This window comes from Phyllopteryx taeniolatus, chromosome 11 (genome assembly GCF_024500385.1).
Source record: "Phyllopteryx taeniolatus isolate TA_2022b chromosome 11, UOR_Ptae_1.2, whole genome shotgun sequence".
Taxonomy (NCBI): domain Eukaryota; kingdom Metazoa; phylum Chordata; class Actinopteri; order Syngnathiformes; family Syngnathidae; genus Phyllopteryx; species Phyllopteryx taeniolatus.
In genome coordinates this window covers 9877699-9898850 of record NC_084512.1, presented here as the reverse complement: position 1 = coordinate 9898850, position 21152 = coordinate 9877699, and the positions used below count along the sequence as shown (strand labels likewise).

At 40.2% G+C, this 21152-nt stretch overlaps 1 protein-coding gene across 11 annotated transcripts in view; it reads left to right on the top strand.

The window, feature by feature from the left end:
* LOC133486157 (actin-binding LIM protein 1-like) overlaps positions 1-21152 on the top strand; it is a 57544-nt gene that overhangs the window by 17217 nt on the left and 19175 nt on the right. For 10 of the 11 annotated variants that reach the window (XR_009790940.1, XR_009790941.1, XM_061790916.1 and 7 more), the window contains exons 2-5: positions 13175-13312; positions 16425-16608; positions 16880-16989; positions 19238-19364. Coding sequence is in view for 9 of the 11 variants with exons in the window: in XM_061790916.1 (XP_061646900.1) it covers positions 13175-13312; positions 16425-16608; positions 16880-16989; positions 19238-19364 (559 nt within the window). In the remaining 2 variants the exon portion in view is untranslated. Of the gene's footprint in view, positions 1-1180; positions 1533-13174; positions 13313-16424; positions 16609-16879; positions 16990-19237; positions 19365-21152 lie in introns of those variants that run through there. The other variant, XM_061790911.1, reaches the window with a different exon arrangement.

Genomic DNA, 21152 nt, shown 5'->3' with positions numbered 1-21152 from the left:
CTATAGGGAGGGGACCGACAAACCACGGTGGCAGTTTCTTGGAGGGGACTCGGAGGTGACGCTTCTAAGCAGAGAGCCACACTTTCTGACCCGGCTGGTAGGCGGATGCAGGCCACCTCTTGCAGTACGCCACTTTCTTTACCCCGGTACCCTTGGCGGGTACCATGTCGTGCGGCAGCCCAGCTATATCGACATCAGCGGATCATGGCGTGGGCGGAGGGCACGGAGGGCACAACACCCAGAAACACCGACGGCTTCTCTGAGCCCGAACTCTTCTAAGATGGACTGATGCAAAGTGGAAAAGTGTTCTGTGGTCCGACGAGTCCACATTTCAAATTGTTTTGGGAAATTGTTGACGTCGTGTCCTCAGGGCCAAAGAGGAAAATAACCATCCGGACTGTTATGGACGCAAAGTTCAAAAGCCAGCAGCTGTGATGGTATGGGCCGGTGTTAGTGCCAATGGCATGGGTAACTTACACATCTGTGAAGGCTCCATTAATGCCGAAAGGTACATACAGGTTTTGGAGAAACATATGCTGCCATCCAAGCAACGTCTTTTTCATGGACGCCCTTGCTTATTTCAGCAAGGCAATGCCAAACCACATTCTGCATGTGGTACAACAGTGTGGCTTCGTAGTAAAAGAGTGCGGGTACTAGACTGGCCTGCCTGCAGTCCAGACCTGTCTCCCATTGAAAATGTGTGGCGCATTATGAAGCGTAAAATACGACAACGGAGAGCCCGGACTGTTTAACAGCTGAAGCTGTACATCAAGCAAGAATGGAAAAGAATTCCACCTACAAAGTTTCAACAATTAGTGTCCTCACTTCCCAAACGTTTATTGAATGTTGTTAAAAGAAAAGGTGATGTAACACAGTGGTAAACATGACCCTGTCCCAGCTTTTTTGGAATGTGTTGCAGCCATAAAATTCCAAGTTTATGATTATTTGCTAAAAACAATAAAATTGATCAGTTTGAATATTAAAAGTAGTAGTGTATTGTAGTGTATTCAATTAAATATAGGTTGAATGTGATTTGAAAATCATTGTATTGAAAATCATTGTATTCTGTTTTTATTATGTTTAACACAACGTCCCTACTTCATTGGAATTTGGTTTGTATTATCTTGAAATGTCAAATGGACTGAGGTTATAGGTTATATGTATTTAAGTAATCTGCTTTGGGATTTGGGGTTACGGGTTTAGTTCACACAGAGGCAGCAGCCACCAGACTGCTGCAGTGAGGAGGTGGCTGACACGACAGAGGGACAGAGTGAGGCAGTGTAGGGAGGAGAATTGGGCAGAGAAGGAGGAGGAGAAGAGGGATGTAGCAGCAAAGCAGGCAGTTGGAGGCGAACCCCTCACTCTAGCTGTGTTTTCGGAAGGAGAGCATAGCACCTGCACCTCCCCCCTTTCTCTCTGTGTTGTCTCGACTTTAAAAGGATCCAGCAGCTTCTGTGTCATTGCTGAAGGATACTTAGAAGCTTCTCCATTGCAGATTTATCGGATTCCAATGGTCATGGTCAAAGAAAAAGGTATTGTGTTATTGGTGGTGTATGGATCAATGTGAACCAGTGTGAACCAATGTCTTTTCCATTTTATTTGAGTGACTGAAATAAATAATGTCGGATCTGCCTATTTTTAGGTTAGGTGTATGATTCTGAGGGATATTGACATGGTTTGTGGGTGTGTGTGCTGGTTACAACTTCGAAGAAACGTGGCGTGTAAACGTGCCCTCCCTCAAGACTTGAACATGCGATGCCTCTCCTAGTACTAGCACATGATGCTTGGGCTGGAATTAGCTTAGTTTGACTGTGTCAGGCTTTATGTAAATGTATGTTGGAAGAAAGCATCTGCCATGTTATGAGGGAGCATAACACCATATGGTGAATAATGTGCATGTAGTGTTTGATTAAATGAGATGCCTTTTCACATTCAATGCAGCTAAAGCTAGAAAATGTAAAAAGTGGAACACTTGTATAGGGAAGCACACTGCGCAGAGCTCTCTCTCTTTGCCTCTCCCTCCAATCCTCTGTCTGCAGCCGTTGCCATGGTGACCAACCAAAAGGTACACTCCATTGTTGTCAGCTGTGGTAGTAGTGCAGTAGTGTCCTGTTAAAAGAAGAAGGTGCTTGTTCCCACCTACAAACAAGGTTATCATGTCATTTTAGCTACATGAGGGTCATGAAGGAGCATGTTCCCAATCTATTTGCAGGGATTTGTGGTTTGATGTTATTGTTTGTCAGATCTCTGCTCCAACACGGATTCAGATTTTTTTTTAAACTCACTGTAGTCAGAAAAAAATGATCAGCAGTTCTGTGGCACAAAATAAATAAGTAGTCTTATTTTTGTTGTTGTTAAAAACATGACAATAGCAAATTGTACATGGTAGATCTATTAATATCAATATAAATTATCTGATTTAATGGAAAGATGATGTAGACTATGCCACATTTCAAAGCAAACTCAACTGATTAGTATTAACCATGAAGATAATTCGTCATCATTAGACAACAATGCCAGGAGATATCATAATTTAATTTCCTTTATTATTCTTAAATTGAGCTTCAAGCCTGTGCAGACAGTTTTGTTTGCTGTGTGTGGGTGTGATGTGATATTTCAGTTTTTTTTGTTTGTTTTTTTCAGAAAAAAATATTTTCCCTAACTAAAATAATGTGTTTACTCATTTCTTAAACATGCGTGTGTAGGTTTGTTTGTTCATCTGACGGCGCTCTACTGGAAAGAGGCTACGTCCAGCCCTGGAATTATTCTCTTGATGTGGACTTAATTGGCCGCAAAATAATGGCCTTCGCCACCAAGACCCATGCTGGCAGAACACCCAAAAGCTCTGGGAGCCATATGTTCATTCACCACAATGCCTCTGTAAGTTTTCCACGGACTTGAACCGCTACTTCCCCAGTGGATTCTTGGGATCTGTCAAAAGAAGGATTCTTGTCTAGTTTCGTCATCCACAATCAGAGGCTTTTTTTCTTTACGGATGTTCATTGGTGTTTTTTTTGTTTTGTTTTTTTAGCATGCATAAAGAACGTGACCAAAGATTTCAAGAAACTCATCAGGCGTAGCTCTTCTGTGGCCAGGTGGGCTCCGACCTCAGCATAACTGCCTAACTGAATTACACTCTATGCTGTAAAAGATGAATCACAATCTAGAGATTGCAGCGTGAGCATTTTCTGACTGTGTGCAGGTGGTTGTCCTTTTTCCAGTGCAAAGCAAAGCCTCTAAATAGCTAGTAATTCATCAACGCCATGTGAAATTTGATTCATGGAATCCTTCTTACCCACATTAGTGTGCATTTGTATTACTATTGGTTTGTTTCTACTACATGTATTACATACAATAAGCATACTGCCTTATGCATTAATTATTCCCATCTACTGTACAGAAGCATCACCATGAAGAGACAAGTTCCCAGAATTCCCTCTACTGAGGAGATAAAGATTTCTACACAATTTTAACTATCCATCCATGCATTTTCTGAGCCGCTTCTCCTCACTAGGGTCGCGGGCGTGCTGGAGCCTATCCCAGCTATCATCGGGCAGGAGGCGGGGTACACCCTGAACTGGTTGCCAGCCAATCGCAGGGCACATACAAGCAAACAACATTCGCACTCACATTCACACCTACGGGCAATTTAGAGTCCCCAATTAATGCATGTTTTTGGGATGTGGGAGGAAACCGGAGTGCCCGGAGAAAACCCACGCAGGCATGGGGAGAACATGCAAACTCCACACAGGCGGGGCCAGGGATTGAACCCGGGTCCTCAGAACTGTGAGGCTGACGCTCTAACCAGTCGGCCACCGTGCCGCCCAATTTTAACTAATGTAATGTAACTCTAACACTTATTCCACTGCATGGTGCCTTATATTTTAATATTGCCAGTTTCAACACTCTGATACCAGAGCTCACCCTTTTCCCCAACATGTAGGCAACATCTCACACACACACACACACACACACACACACACACGCTGTCCAATACACACGGTGTTTGTGCAGCTGGCACACTAGATCAGAATATAAAGATGAGATAAGTGGTCAGCCAGGAAGCAAAAGTCATTGACCTAAAGTACACAAGTTAAAACAACAAGAAAGACACGAGAATATCATACATTGTGCGAGCCAACAAACATCCTCTTTGTCTGCCGTCATTGGTCTTATTGTAACAGGAAATAAGACCGTGGAATGTGGAGACATAATGGACTGTGATTCTGGGTCCAAAAGCTTTTATCATTTCCACATATACAAGCGTAGTGGTTTTGTGGTTCATCAACCAACCATTGTCTCATTACAGATAGGGCCAGTGAACTGGAAGTCCATCTAAGTGTCTATCTGCAAATTGTTTGGTACTCGCTGCACAACAAATGCTTTGCATCGTGGTAAATCATTATTCCAAACCCAGGTCCCTGGGGAGTAGTTCGGGGGGTCTGGTGGAGTCTGATACGGTCACCCCCACATTTTACGCATGTGTTTGAAGTGCTTTGTTTGGGGTGCTGGTAGCGGGGCAGAGAGGAGGGCTGGCATACATATTCATGGCAGTGAGGGTTAAGAGCTTCTTGTTATGGCTCTGTGATAAAGAGCTCTGCACACCCTCCCCCATAGACACACATCTACATCTGACCATGCATTGGCAATGAATGGTGTCATTATAGGCCCTCACAGACCTATAAATATGAGGCGAGTATTAGAAGTAACCACAACTGTGGGAAGAATATCTTATGAACAGTATGTATGTATACTGTAGAACTTATATTGACCAACCCCTGATTGATTACCTCCTGTTTAAATACTATGTACATAGTTTATTATTTTAATTTGAAATTTCACGTACACTGCAAATTTGATATGCACATCTAATTTTTAGTGCAAACAGTTGACACTTTGAATTGTGTTACCCATTGAGTTAATATTTAAAACACATTTTTTTCAATATTTGAATACCTTTCTTTTATTTAGCAAACACAGACATTGCTTTCACAGTTCGGAACATATAAAAATATACTTGTTTACAATGTTGTATTTTGAGTAAAGGATATTTTTAAATAACAGCAAACTTTATGGTTCAGAGACATGGAGAATGACGAAAAAAATATGTTGCAAAAGATCCAGACATTCATTAACAGCTGTCTGAGGTGCATCTTCCGAATCAGGTGGTCGGACAAAATCAGAAACAAGGAACTGTGGCAGAGAGGGAGCCAGCAGAGAGTCAGATCCGGAGATGGAAGTGGGGATGGATTGGCCACACCTTACATAAATCAGCAGATGCCATCATACGCCAGGCCATGACATGGAACCCCCAGGGAAAGCGGAAGAGAGAAAGGCCCAAAAGCAGCTGGAGGCGGGACACCGAGGCAGAGCTGAAGAGACACGGTATCAATGGAAGAAAGGGGGAGAGCATAGGCCAAAGCCGAGCTGGATGGAGAAAAGTTGTCAATGCTCTATGCTCCTCTGGGAGTTGATGGACAAATGAGAGAGAGAGAGAACTTAATTTCACTTATCATGTGAAAATACAGGAGGAGGAAAATGAAGCTGACTCGTCTTTCTCGAGCTGGAGACGTGCAGGTGCGAAGGCGGCGCTTAATTAATTAACTGTCTGCAGAGTTAACCTAACACTGTGTGTCTAACTCTGTGAATTAACCCCTACTCTGGGCACTATTTAACTCCCGAAATGTTAGAATTAAACTGTGGGAGGTAAACTCTACTCCCAAAAATGTCATCACTGAAATTTTAACACTCCAATTTTTGCTGTGTACTGTAGTTCATTTGTACTGTGTGTATTCTTTTGTAGCACGTGGTTGTTTAACTAAATATGTATACCGAGATCGTCTAAACTGAGTAATGTAATGAATGCTCACATACTCAACTCCAAGTAGTGACTGCACTAACCTTGCTACTAACCCTACTTGGAATCTTTGCTTTTTTTTAATTTTATTTTGACTTCACAGAGGTTGAAAGGAACAATAGAATGTTGTACGTGAGGCATTCAGCTCATTCAAAAAGCTGATAGTGATGTTACAGCTCAATCACAAAATGATGGACACAAAACAGAACCCGCATGATTAGGTATTTATTACTTCTGTGGTAATATTTACTGGTCTGTGTAAAAGCAGTATAAAGACTACAGACTATTGGTTCTAAGGAAGAGTCATGCAATAGCTATCTATCCCAATGATACAAACTCAAGCTAGAAATTCTGATTCCCCCCCCCCCACTTGTGCAAAGGTTAACTCTAAGGACAAGACATTCCTTTCGTATAACTGAATACCCCATCTCATATTTGTTTAACTTCCTGCTGATGCACAGTGCAGGTTGGAGACTTTCTATTCCCCCTTGCTGGAAGGAAATCCAATATTCCCATCTCAGGCCATCCAAAGCCAAGGTATTGGCTGGAGAGCACACTAGTCAGTACGAACTTGACCGTTGAGTCTCTGGAATTTTTATCCTCTGGAATGTTGCTGGCATTGATGTGTCCAGAAAGGGATGTGAAAACATCATCACCCGTAATAGAGTTCTGGCTATGCCCCAGTTCTATAATGACCTAGCTGTAACCCTTGAGTATGGCTATGATTATACCTACTGGGATTTTCTAATCCCCCTTTGTCTGCTGCAAGCCATGTTTCATATTTTTATTTTTAGAATATGCGATGCACTTTGGACACCCACGTTTTTAGGGGTGCACATTTAGTGCTCACTCAAATTAGATGGAGGTCTGCACATTATACAAACACTGTATGTGCACACTACTCAGTTCCCTTCAAGTTATGACATTTTTTTGAGAGGGAAAAGGGTTTGGTTGGTTCGCAATAAATGTATAAGAACATCTGAGACCACTTTTTTATTTGGTGGGGAAAATCTAAGGTGTCAAACAGAATGCATTTTTAAAATAAGGTCAAGGGCTAGCTAGCCACTGCAGTGGTTGAGCATAACAGTGACATCTGGGTCCCTATTGTGTTGGATGCAACCTCTTTGTTTGGTGTTCTTACCAATATTCGCACACTCCTTTGGGGATGTTGTCTATCTCTGCTGGAGAGACTGTATAACTTAGAGTAGCAAAGGCAATAAGCAAATGAATATTTTATCAGCGCTTCCCTCGCTTGTCTGATTTCCCTTTTCCCTGGTGTATTTCCAACCTGCTACTATGATTTTACATTCGGATGAGTTTAAAGGTGTAAATTAAGGCACTATCACTGCCAATATTGTCATTTACCAAGAAGGTATGAGCACATGTTGCACGAGAATCAGCACTCAGGGGACTGAAGGCTTTCCTCATTTCCCCTCAGACTGTCATCCTTTTGTTATTGTCGACACAGCGATGCTCTGCTTTTATGAGTGATGGGTGGAAGGGCTTGAGGGCTGAGGAGAGAAACCCCGCCTCTAATGCCTCATCTCCATGCTTCAGGACGCTCTGCTGGTTTTTGCTTTCTCAGCACCATGGTCGTGCATGTGTGTTCATTGTGATTTGTCCTGCTTCTTCACAGAGGGATAACATGACTGACATGAGCCTAAACACACAGAGTCAGCAGAGTCAGCACTTCTAACCAAGTTTCGGGAATGTGTGGGCAAATCTGAATATTTTTTCTGTGGTACTGTATATTTGAGTATGAGTTGTTCTGGACTGAGTTTGCTACATTTACCCATAGATCATTTTACACTTGAAACTTTGTGAGTCCTAGGATGCACGTCTGGAAACAATGAGTCCCAGCCCTGCAACAATGAGCCACAGCAATTTACCATCACGGAGTAAAGATACATGTAATCCTCCACTATATGACTGGTGTTGCTTTGCGGTCCCGCTATATTGCAGATTTTTATTTCTGCAATGTGTAAAATATTTTTTTCGGTTATCCATTGCTCTTGCTCTCTCAATATATTGTTTCAGCCTGCCATGAGACAAAATTTTTTAGGACGATATATTTTCCCAAAAGCTATCACGATAAACGATAGTATCGTTAATGTTTTTTTTTTTTTCATGTCACTGATATAATGATATGATAGAACATAATAATTCAAGTACATCCTTTTTAAGAGCAATTAACTTTCACTTCTAAAGAACATTGCACACTGGCATAGTAATGTAAAACATCCATCCATCCATTTTCTTTACCGCTTATCCTCACTAGGGTCGTGGGCTGCTGGCGCCTATCCCAGCTATCTTCGGGCGGGAGGCGGGGTACACCCTGAACCGGTCGCCAGCCAATCGCAGGGCACATAGAAACAAACAACCATTCACACTGACTTTCACTCACCGTGCCGGCTAATGTAGAACAATAAATAAAAAAATATTTTTAGATAAATAAAATATAAATAAATCAGACTCAGCCTCTGTTCACAAAAATTGTACTTAAGCAAATGTCAACCATTTGGCACATAGGTATAGAGCCATTAACCAACTAAAGAGGCCCAAGAAATGTCTTGAAGCCTGCCAAATTTGAATGAATGAAAAGAAAACACCATGCATGTAGTTGAAAGCATTTGGGCTTTGTCACTCTTTTCATATCAGATGCCATATAATTTCTGCTGCCACTTGGCTTTTGAAAACGATATTTTTTTCCCCCCAATAAGCTTTTACCTGGTTAAATAAACGATAAATAAAATCTAAAATAAGGCCCACCCTCGAGCTGATGGACGGTGGTGTGAGACCTTTACCTGTCAATCAAATGACGCTGAAAATTAGTTGCCTGGAGTCAATTACTGGCTGAATATTGATGTGTGTCGCTGTGGTTATGGTTTATAAACAGTTAATGTTCTCGTGTGTGTTATGTGGGGAACACGCAAAACTCCGAGCGCTGGCGTTTTAATGATGTTGTCGCGGTCGAGTGAATTTTTTAGCGCCAGCCCTTAGCTTGCTAGCTCGTTAGCTCGCAGGCTAGCAAATGCGATAAACAGTTAACTTTCCCTTTGTCCCAGTTGTGTGCATCTACAAAGGAAATGCCGTTCTGCCAGCAGCTTGCGGCGTCGTGAACGGCGCAGCAGGTGTTACCACAACAATGAAAATTTATGAAGTCCAGAAAAAACTGCTCTGTCCATTGTATTTATCGAACAATAACCCGCCCTACTCTGCGTCCGATTGGCCAGCACCAAGACAGGATTCGTACTTTTGATTCGCAGAGTGTGGAAGCTCTTCACACACACACACCACGCATCTACAGGCACAAAATGAATATGTTTCATGCGTCCCCGCTAGTTCTTGTGTGTCTCAGATGTGGGATGCACATCAAACGAGATCCCTGTTTACCATATTTCTATTTATTTATAGTGTTATATATCATACATTCTGGTAAAACTGCAAATTACTAATTGAGTTTGTGTCAAAACGCATACATGTCCCAATCCGCTTTTAGTTGAAGCCCTTTTTGTGTTTTAAAATTTTAATAACGTGGTGTAGCGTGCCTGTCTAAGCTTTATTTTGTCACAGAGTCTCTCTCCGCCTCTTCGTTCCCTTTGCTGCAGCAACACAGCAATTTGCAGTGGAGCAAGCAGGCCGCATTGAGACAGAAAAACTCGGCAGTCTCTCTCATACAAACCTCAGTTTTGATCTTGGAATCTTACACTGTTTGTAATGTTAGCAATGACTTTTCCATGTTAGGTTGTCACTGCTGTACTTCGTAGTAGTTGTCAACTTGTCATCGATATGTTGCTTGTGAATGATGCTCCATGTTGCCCTGCTGTAATTGTCTTTCTAGTCTCTTTTTTTTCTTCTTTTTTTAGAATAAAACCAGAAAATACAAAAAACACATGCTTCTTTAGGCAGGCTAAAAAGGTAATTCAGTGTACAGTATTTACATTTGTGGAATAGCAGGAAATCACTTCTCTTAAACCTAAAATATTTATTACAATATTAATACAGTCTATCACTGGTTTATGCTGAATTTTTTTTACATTTCAGTTACAATTTGGTGAAGGTTAAAGAGGCTTAAACTGTGTTACGTTTTTGCAGTTCTCACTAACCCAGATGACCCATGGCTTTGTTTGGAGGTGCAATGTCACACTCACAACTGCTGAGACTTCAGTGTTTGGTTCACCCATAGATGACTCATTCTCCTGCTGAGTGTAATTGCATCAAAGGACAAGTGCCCACCTCTCTTCTCTTTATCCTCTTTGCCATTTTCTTCACAACAAGGAAGCTTTGTAGGGTTGATATTCTGTTATATCAGTTGTAATTATTTATATTTGCTAGGCCGATACTTATTTCAAGGTATTGGTTACTCATGAATGCTCCCAATACCAGCCACAGATATAGGGGGGGGGGGGAGTCCTCCTCATCAGTCGTTGGTGCTACACTGCAGTGGTATGACACATTGGTGCAGTCATCATGTGACAGAATGAAAGGTCTTTTTTCACAATTATCTGTCATTTTATGAGTTGAAATTTGATGAAACAAAAGTACTAGTATGGGTGAGTACTCACGAGTACTGGTATCGGTCTGAAATAAAGTGGAATCGAACATCCCTAGTATTTGCCCTTGAGGATTTATCAAAGACTGTTGAAATCTAGAAGTCTTTTACCCTTATCCTGATTATTGCAAAACTGTTGCAACAGTGAAAGTGTAATAGTTTCGCCATCGTGCAATAGTTTTCTACGATTATGCTTTGCCTATAGTGAGGATACTGTAAGCGGGATGGAAAATGGATGGATGGATGTGCTTTTACCTTTACAGACTAATGAGTCACTGAAAAGAAAAGAAAAGAGAGAGCTCCAACTGGCTTGAAAACAGTCATAGGAAGAGGGAGTAGAGTGACTGGTACTGGGTGTATAATCTACTATTGTCAGAAAAGTTGATACTGTGTGCTCGGCAGCGGCACTGAAAGGTTCTTACATCCTGTGCAATACGTTGCATCAATGTCTACGTCAGGTTCCCCTATCTTTTTGTTTTAATTTTTTATAAAGAAAATACTGCTGTCCCTATTCAGCACTACTGTAAAACTCAAGGCTCACGGGCTGGATCGGGTCCTCCACGTAACTTTATGTGGCCCACAAAGGCTTGTCACAATTTTACCTTGACTTCTGTTTGAAATGAGTTATCTATCATAAAAAGTATAATGATACAATTATATACTGTACTACAATTATATACTGTACTTTAATATGATGTGACGATTATTGGGGTTCCCACTCGGAACATGTTAAGTAACGGACACGAACTGTAACTATCTCACACTCGCGCTACATGGCTAGTCCGTAAACTAATACAGTGCAGCTTAGCTTCTGACTGACAGCCACCATAGTAGCGACATGCACGTGGAAGAACGCCAAACGTGTTAAGTCATTTGAAATGGGAATATTTACACTATGTGTGATGAAAAAAAGAAAAAAATCCAACAGCATTTAAACAGCCTCTCATGGGCTCTTCAGATAGAGCCAAAGCAATCACAAATGCCATTGGTATTCTTTCTGGAGCATCATCATTCTCTCTCTTCAAACTGTTACTGTTTAATCTTCCATTTCCTAAAAAGAAGACAAATTATTGATGTTGCCCACACACATATATATATATATTCTAATGAGTTATAGATATTTTAAAGCTGTATGAACCTCCTCAGACTCTTATTAATCTACCACATATATATAAACCTCGACCATACTCTTATAAACACTTTCGATACTCTTAAACACCTTTTAAACTCTTAAACATACAGTAATGCACAGTAGTCCTGTACACTATGTACATTTTATGCCTTTTAAGGTTTTAATGAATTTTTATGTAGTTTATTTTATTTTTTTTAAGTTTTCATGTTTTAGGCTAGAAGGTGTTTATTTACCACAAAAGAATTACAGAATTCACTCAAAATCCCATGATATGGTGAATTAGGCATTATATGAATATGAGCAAAAAAAAATTGTAATGCACTGAATTTTGTAGTGGGTTAACTGCGATATAGCAAGGGAACACTGTAATGTCTTCTGTCTTTTTCGACTGTCTGTCAATAAACTTCACGGAAGAAAATTATGTGAACATTCTGTTCCTTCAGTTTATTCATCCACTTGCTATCTTCACAGGAAGCCTGTTGTATTCTTATCTGAGCGGAGTGCCAGGATCTGCACACTGTCAAATATTTGACACGCTCTCAAACAACCAAACTGAACTTTTCAAGAGTCATTAGAAAAAAAAAAATCTGAAAGACTTGAAAGTTCTCTCTGAATCATTATCAATAACCTTTTACCCTGCCATTCACTGCTTTTCTTGGCTTAGTCGATGAAGTGTGAACTGTGTTGCGCACACACTAGGTTGTGCTGACCTGCTAATTGTTTTCCAGCAACAGGCTCACAACGGTTCGTGTAATGTTCTACTTTTAACAATTCACAGATTCTAGATGTATTGATCATATAGAATATATAGTTGACATGAAAGGTTTACACACCCCTGTTTGAATGCCTTTTTTTGTGATCAACCAAGGTAAATCATTTCAAAACGTTTTCCACCATTAATGTGACATATAAACTGAACAACTCAATTGAAAGAAAATTTAAATCTTTAATAAAAAAATAAACAACTGACATAGTGTGGTTGCACCAGTGTGCACACCCTCATGCAACTGGGGATGTGGCTATGTTCAGAATTAACCAACATCATTCAAACAAAAGTTCAATGAGAGTCAGCACACATCATTTAAAATCCCTCTGATGAATGCCTAATAAAGTTCAGTTGTTCTAGTAGACATTTCCAGACATTTTTTTTGTTGCTTCTTAGGAAAAGCCTCAAGGCATGCTTCCCTGTATGTACAGTATTGTCTTCTTTTGGTGATGAGCAGCGTTGTGTTGCCACCAAACACACCTTTTGGAATTATGGCCAAAATGTTCAACCTTGGTTTCACAGGATCAGAACATATTTCCTCACATGTTTCAAGTGTGGTGTTACAAAGCTTTGAAACCAAGGTTAAAAATTTTGCTTTGCATAATTAAAAAAAACTTATTATAGAGTTGTACAGAATATAGTGTACATTAATGGTAGAAATGTTTTTGAAATTATTTATCTCAGTCTATATTTTTTAATATCACAGAAACCTGGCATTTAAACAGTAGTGTTTCTATCCAATGTATGTACTAAAAACAACAATGAGAAGAAGAGCAATGAAACTGCAGACACTCACCAAGCAACTGGGATGAGTCATCGTCATCATTTCGAGCCCATTAGTAATGCTAATGTATCTTCTCTTTGCAGTGGCTCATGCGCAGGACACGCACCACGACTCCACAGCGAAGCCCCTGATCCAGTGCTATAAGTGCGGGCAGCCATGCAAGGGTGAGGTCCTGCGGGTGCAGAACAAGCACTTCCACCTAAAGTGCTTCACCTGTAAAGGTATAGTAACACACAGACCTCAAGGTCTAACCCAGTACATACTGTACATTAAATGTGCACATTAAATAACACTAAATGATTTTTCTTGTTCTGTCCTAAATTTTCAAACTTTTCATAATATATTTTCAACTTTAACACAGTATTTTGACAAAAAGTATTATGATGCATTCGATCTAGGAGAAGCGAAAATGGAAGAAAACATGGTTCGTCCCATCTATGTAGTTTTAACGACTTTCACTCTTTTATATGAGGTCAGATGTGAGAGGGTCTGTCTCAGTTCATACCAATGCATTTGATGAGTCTGAGGTCATCTCCTTCAGGCTCTTACACACCAAAAGCATTCTACCATGTTTTTTATTTTTTATAGACAATGTTTTGTGCACAGGGGCACGGTCATGCTGGATGTTCAAAAGGGCCTTCCTAAAAGTTGGAAGCTCAAAGTTGTCCAAAATACAGTATCTTGGTAATGTGAGTAATGAGCCTTTTTTTCACACCATCTAAGCTGGCATTTGGCATTCACAGCAATCATATTTTCTCTTACTCTCAGTCTGTGAGGCAGGCCGTCTGGCAGGCAACGGGGTTCTCAAGCCCCATATCCCTTTCTGCTAAAAAAAAGAAAAAAACAATGATATATATTTATATAAAAAAAATATCTAATAATAATTAGTCTACGTATCTGTGCGGCCCGGTACTGTTCCGTGGCCCGGTGGTTGGGGCTGTGAATTATGGGCTGTATCTCCACACTATTTTCACTGAGTCTATCTTCCTATTCTAAAATATAAGGTTATCTGAGCCGTTTTTACTGAATAAGGGACAAAGACGTGGGAGTTGTGTGAAAATTGGCAGCGAAGGTGCAATATTTTTCAATGCGTGGCTAATTTGACTCTTTCCCCATAGTAGGACGCTTGTCTCTTTTCACTGCGTGCATTCTGCCTAGTGAAACACACCTGTTTGATTGTGTCATGTAAGGTTTATGCATAAGCATTAAAAAAAGTAATACTTCATTATTACATCTGACTGTGTTGTATAGGGAGCCGTCCAAATTCTCACCTAACTCTGACTTAAATAGATGTGGTTCTTCTTCACTCCAGTCTGGCTTCAGTGTTTAACCCCATTAGTGATGATTTTCTGGCACGAAAACTCCTTCAGTGCCCTCGGCTGGCCTAACTGTCTCCTTCTTAAAGGCTCAACATGGCGTAGTAAAACCTTTTGTGGTTAATCTGTGACCGGCGCACTGTCACAGCTATCGACAGCTACCTGGAATAACAAACTCTAACTAAGCAAATGCTTAGATTAACACCTATTTCTGTCCTCAGCAAGTGGATGTACATGCCTTAGTGGGGATGGATCTGTTTGTACTCAATGGAGATAGTAGTCCTAGTCACGAGTTCTGTTTCTCAATTTGTATTGCCCTATTATTATGTATACTCATCTTTAAAGTATTATAGGCGTTGTTACTTACACATCATTCAGCGACTATAAGCATGCATTTATTTTAGGGGAATAGAATCTGAAAAATTTACATGAATAATTCCCTACTATCACTTGTAAATAAGGTGACGATGACCCTTTTCACTTTTTAAAAATATTCATGCAATAATGTGATATACTGTATTTTCATACAAAATGATTGTCACCCTTACAACGGCCACTAAATCTCAATATCAGGGTTGCTCTCAAAACAGTTAGTTTACAAGTTAATCTCGTCATCCCTGAGTCCTAATGCAATTAAATCTTAGCCTTTCCCTGACTCGCTCTCATTCATCCACAGGATTTAGCATGGCTCATTGCATAACAATGATTAGAGCAAGTTATCTCAAACATCACAATATTTTGCGCCCTTTCTGTGGCATTTCCAAAAGCCTTTTAATACACAAGTCACATGCTGTGGGGCTGGAATTGCGAGTCACACAATCATGTCATCATTATGTGTTTAAATATTCTAAATATATATATATATATATTATTAGGATCCCTCAAGGGAAAATTCGCCTTACACTCTGCTATATATTTTGTGTTGCACATAACATGGAGAACCAGATAACACACACACACAAGCAAGATTCAGAGTGAAAGTGACACGCAAACCGTGCTGCACCACTTGAGTGGGGGAACACAGCGATGCGGTGGGGTTGACAGCACCTTGCAGTAGCCAGCAAGCAGACTAGCATGTCTCAAAGAACTAGTTGCTATTTTACATTTTTGTCAGTAGGGGGACTTGAACCAAGCTAACCTAGGGTGACTTCACACAATATAGCCAGTACGTAGTACTCTCTTATATGGCTATCTTATGTACCACAATACAGAAAATACACATAGCTACACCATGACAAAAATATACTGTAGGAATATTGACTGGCCACACCATGAGGAACACCTACCGTATATTCTAATGAGACTGTAACCATATTGATACTTTAAACATTATTAAATTAATTCATCTCTGACAGTGTGTCAAAAATGAGCATTTTTATATTTGTATAGTCATAATATTCAGTGCGCTTCTTTGTTTGATGTCATATTGTAGATGTGTGTCTAAAGGTGTGGCGATTGTACTTATTATAGCAGTGAGGATCATGTGAAAAGTGTACAGTATTTATCTGTATTACTACACATACGAGCTCGTCATAGAATTTGAAGTGCGCAAGATGTTTAAGTACAGTTGATGGATTTATATAGTTCTTATTTATGTTTATCAAGTGACATCTGTCATTAAAAAAATACATTACAAAAACTAGGTCTCTTCAAACAAGATAAAATAATCATAACCCAGCGTTACATCGATATTATACCAACCCCACTAATGTTCTTTAATGAATAAAGTCTTTGTTCTGCCATCCTGTTTGTGTAAATGACAAGGTCATAATTGAATAGACAGAAGTAACTGCTTAGTGTGAAATATTTAAAGCAAGTTATCTTCTGAGGCAGATCAAGGCCATTTCCTGAGCTGGACACTCGTACAATTGTTGCACTGCAATAAAAATGAACGGCCCTTGCATTGCCATTAACATTGAAGATACTAGTAAGTCTTGACAAAGCGCTCTGACTGGATGTTTCGCGTGCTGTGCGCTGACCAATAAACGACCCATGCCCCTGTGTGTGCTCTGTTCAGCGTGCGGATGTGACCTGGCCCAGGGCGGCTTCTTCATGAAGAATGGAGATTATCTGTGCACAGTGGACTACCAACGCATGCACGGTACTCGCTGCAATGGATGCGGGGACTTTGTGGAGGGGGAAGTGGTCACTGCACTGGGCAAGACCTATCACCCTGCCTGCTTTGTTTGCACAGTCTGCAAGTAAGCTTCAAATTGATCATATTTTGGATTTTAATCAACAGAATAGCATGTGAATTCATCTGATGCTTAGTGCGTTTATAAAAACATTTCCTATTAAATAATATTAGAAGGTGCAAGGAGGTACCATTTATGTCAGTACACTCTTGGTCTATTCTGACCAAAAGCAGAGAACCTCTGAGCCCCCGTGCTCAGTAAAATTTAACCATAGGGTGTCGGCTCACGTCATGCTGATTATACAGTATACTGGTAATTGAAGTCATCCCCCTTCTAGACGGCCGTTCCCTGCTGGAGACAGGGTGACCTTCAACGGGAAGGACTGTCTCTGTCAGTACTGTGTTGAGCCTATGTCTCCAGGACCAAAAGACATCCTGGGCACCAGCAGTAAGTAGTTTTTTTCTAAGGTTAATGCATAGGAAGGGATCGTCTTTTACACAGTGGTATTTAAGGGAAGTCACTCACGGGCAGCAGCCAATACATTTACAAACTATTAATTCTAATTATAAATGTTGATACATACTGTGCATCCATTGTCTTCTGTCTACATATAAAGTTATGGATGATGGCAAAAAAAAATTATGAAAGGGAAAAATAACCATTTCTGTGCATATGAATGTGTATCTGTGACCGACACCACCTCTAATCGTTTGTTCAAATACTGTAACTACAGTATTTATTCAAGGACAGATATTGTTTATTGTTCAAAATGGAATCCCGGTAAGTTTTCACCATAGTGGAGACTATTCTTCCTGGGATCCCTCACAGACGTTCCAAACAAGTAAAACAATAATATTTTTCCAAAATCAAAATCAAAATGAGTCCAATCTTTCACCTAAACATCCCCATCTTAAAAATATGAGTAAAATGAAACTAAATGCCAACTGAAATAAAATTTTGAAAAAAATCATCTCACATCCTAATAGCACGATGTACTACTGCCATTTCTTGGTCCATTCAAGTAGATCAACATTTTATCACAAAACCCATCTGTTTACAAGGTTATATGGCATCAATCATTATTTCTTTTCCATTTACCGGCTTTTCAGTGTCCTTTTAAAGCTTGGTGTTTTAACCATCGCAATTAAAAATGGGGGAAGATGGTTCCAGTATGAAACCGTTCTGTACATTGCTCTTCTCAGTGCATTAGTTCTGGGCATAGGCAGAATCAAGTGATTATCTAGGGCCTGTCTGGTGTGATAGCTATGCCTTTCTGTATTTGGTACCTGCTGTAAAAACAAAAAGCCGGGTTTACCTGAAGTATGGATATTTCTTAAAAACACAGAGGACTGCATGCCAGTCTATCCTCCGTTATCATCTCAAGACAGTCTGGCATGCATACCTTCTACACTGCTTCTAATAGAACAGCAGAGGGCAAGTCGAGGTGCTCTCTTCAGAGGGATTTGGCGCTTTGCAGGTTCTTGTTTTCACTGGACCAAACTGTTGGAAAGAAGTCAAATGAGACAAGACTAAATATTGAATTCATAATTTGACAGTTGTTTTATTAAGCAAATAGCTGCTTCTCCTAATATTGGAGATGTTGCGACTCATTTTAGACATCAATAATGTGAGAAGACCAAGATAATGTTTCATTGACCATAACTCCCAAAGGTTTGCCTTTTCTAACCTGTTCTATCGCAACCCTTTGCACAGAAAGACATAGCTTAGGATCAGACGTCAGGGCATGTTTGGAACCAAAAACAAGACACTTTGTCTTCAAAACGTTAAGTTTTGAACTAGTCACACATTAATTAACTATACAGACCACGCACCACCCCTCGTAGCCTGACACAGTGAAAATATGAAACATAAAGTGGTGTAATTGGCCAAAAACACTGGCTCAGCAAACACTGGTGAGTCCAACTGAGACTAATAATTGGTTCACAGTGGTTGCTGATGTGTTGTGTCAGGGTAACGCCACATGCCCCATACTGGTGCAAAAAAAAAAAAAAACATGCAAAGACTGTATAGTACCACAAGGAAACCAGAACACAGATTTCCCCATAGCCAAGGAAGTATGCCCAGCCCCACACATGTAAGTGGGTCGAGGGAATGACAGGCCCACTTATACTCCTAGTCCAAAAGGCTGCATCAGTCCTAACCATCTCCAACCACAGCAGGACTCCCCTCTTACACACACACATATATATATATCTCTGCTGGCATTTAAAGGGCTTTCAGCTAAGGTCACCTATGAATAAGACATGCTTATTCTCCTCACGTCATCGCCGCAACCTCGTTATGCCTTACGTCGTTACATCCCCTGTGGTTGCAGAGGGCTCTGCCTCGCTTTCATCCTCTATTCATTAAACAAGAGATGACTGGAGTTTGGCGTTCATTACTCAAACGAACGTCTCTCACTATTTAGAGAGTCTCCATCCTTCTTCAATAATGGATGTAGTTTTTAAAGCAACGGCTAAAACGATGTGCATGATAGAGACAACCGACAGAACCTCCTTATTGACACCATCTTGTGTCTCGGCTCTCACTTTGCGTGCCGTCATCATGGTTCAGGGTATTATTTCATTGAAGTGAAAATTAATTTAGTCCACTCTTATTTCCAGACAAATGTATTTTCATATGTATGTAACGTTGACAGTAGCTTTCTCAGCCAATGCATCTTTTGTTTCTTTAGATTGTGCAGGATGCGGACGAGATATTAAGAATGGACAGGCTCTCCTAGCATTGGACAAACAGTGGCATCTCGGCTGCTTCAAGTGTAAGGCCTGCGGTAAAGTGCTAACCGGAGAGTACATCAGCAAGTAAGTAACTTCAGCCCCGTTTCTAGGATGCACATTGGTTCGATTTTGTTTAGAAATGTTGGCATTTTTATCATCTAAAGTAACCAAAATAACTGATTTGTGCCATACTACTTTTTGGCACTACACATTGCATTCTGTAACTTAGCATTGCAATATTTCAACAAAGAATAACACAAAGGATGTATATCCTCCGTTACTGTTTTTTTTTTTTTTTTTTTTTTTGTGGTGTGTGTCTTTTTTTGTTTAGTACCTTGGTGGGCTACACTTTGTTGCACTGTTATGATATCACACTAATTACAGTGGGCTATATTCTCCAATATGCTTAAGTCAGAAAAGGCGCGTAGCTCCGAGCTTTTCTCTCTGCGCCCATTCTGCCGTCCACTGAATTCTATCATTTGCACGCTTTCTGGCCATTTGTGCGCTTTGTGTGGAGTAACCCTAAAATGTGGGCGCTCCCTCTCATATCTGGCCTTGCGTGTATTTTGTCAAAGACTTTAGTGTGTTTCCTTTTACATGCTCCAAAGACTGTAGTAAGTCTAGCACCCCGGGAAGGTGAAACATCATATAGCGGAATTCATTATGGTAGGCGTACCTTGAAAACACGCAAGCCAGGCGCGTAAAATACAGACTTGGGCACCAATGGGAGACTATTGCCCCGTAAGCACAAGAGAATGTATACTCTATTTGTGGTAGATCTACCTATCCTTGTCTACATACAAGCATCGTGAACAAGAATAGCATTCATTTGGTGGTTTTTCATGTTATGAGCCATTCCACGGGGGAATGATTATACAATGTAAATCTTCAATGATCATTAAAAACAAGGATTTTGTTCACAAGTTTAGGTTTGTTCCCCTCCCCCATAATAAATCTACACAAAGACAAATTATACATACAGGACACCTTCAAGCTCGACTGAAATTTAAAGCTGCCCACATGAACAAGCCACATACTGTAGCTTCTGGACAAAAGCCTTATGGTTAGACGAGACAAAGATTTGGCCATTTGGCCACAATGACAAAGTGTTTATTAGATGGAGGAGTCAAGGTGAGGCTTTTAAACCTAAGAACATTGTGCAACCTGTCATCCTCCGAGGCTTTTTTGCTGCCAGTCTTTAACTGGTGCACTGCACAAAGTGGTTGGAACAATGGAGGACAAGCTCTAAATTCACCTCACATCAACAGTAATTGCTGACACAAAGTTCGACACAGTTGAGTGTCCCTTAGGACAAGGATCCTAAACACACATTGAAACTGTTGTTTGTTTTTTTTAATGGATAAAGCAGGCGACCTTAACCCTATTGAATATTTGCAGAATGTTTAAAAGACAGGAAACATGTCAGGAAACCAAACAATTTAATTGAATTCTACTACAGGCATTTCTGCCAAGAAAGTGTCAAATATTGAGCCCGAAATATGCCAAAAGCTTGTTGATGGCTACAAAGCATCTGGTCGCGGTTAAACTTGCTAATTAACCCAATATTAAGTACAATTATTATTAATGGAGGTGTATATATTTTAACCTGTATGTATAATTTTGACCCAATATGGATGAGAGAACATCCCAAATAAAATCAATATTTATAAATTATTATTTTTAAAAGTGATTGAAGATACATGTTGTTGTTGTTTGTTGTTGCTGTTGTTGTATAATCATAACACCATGGAAAATAATGATCCAAATGAATCATTAATATGGCATTCCTGATGAGAGAAGGTACACCACAACTGTAGCTGCCATACAGTTTAAATTGTACAATGGCAAGCTGAACTGAACTGAACTGTACTG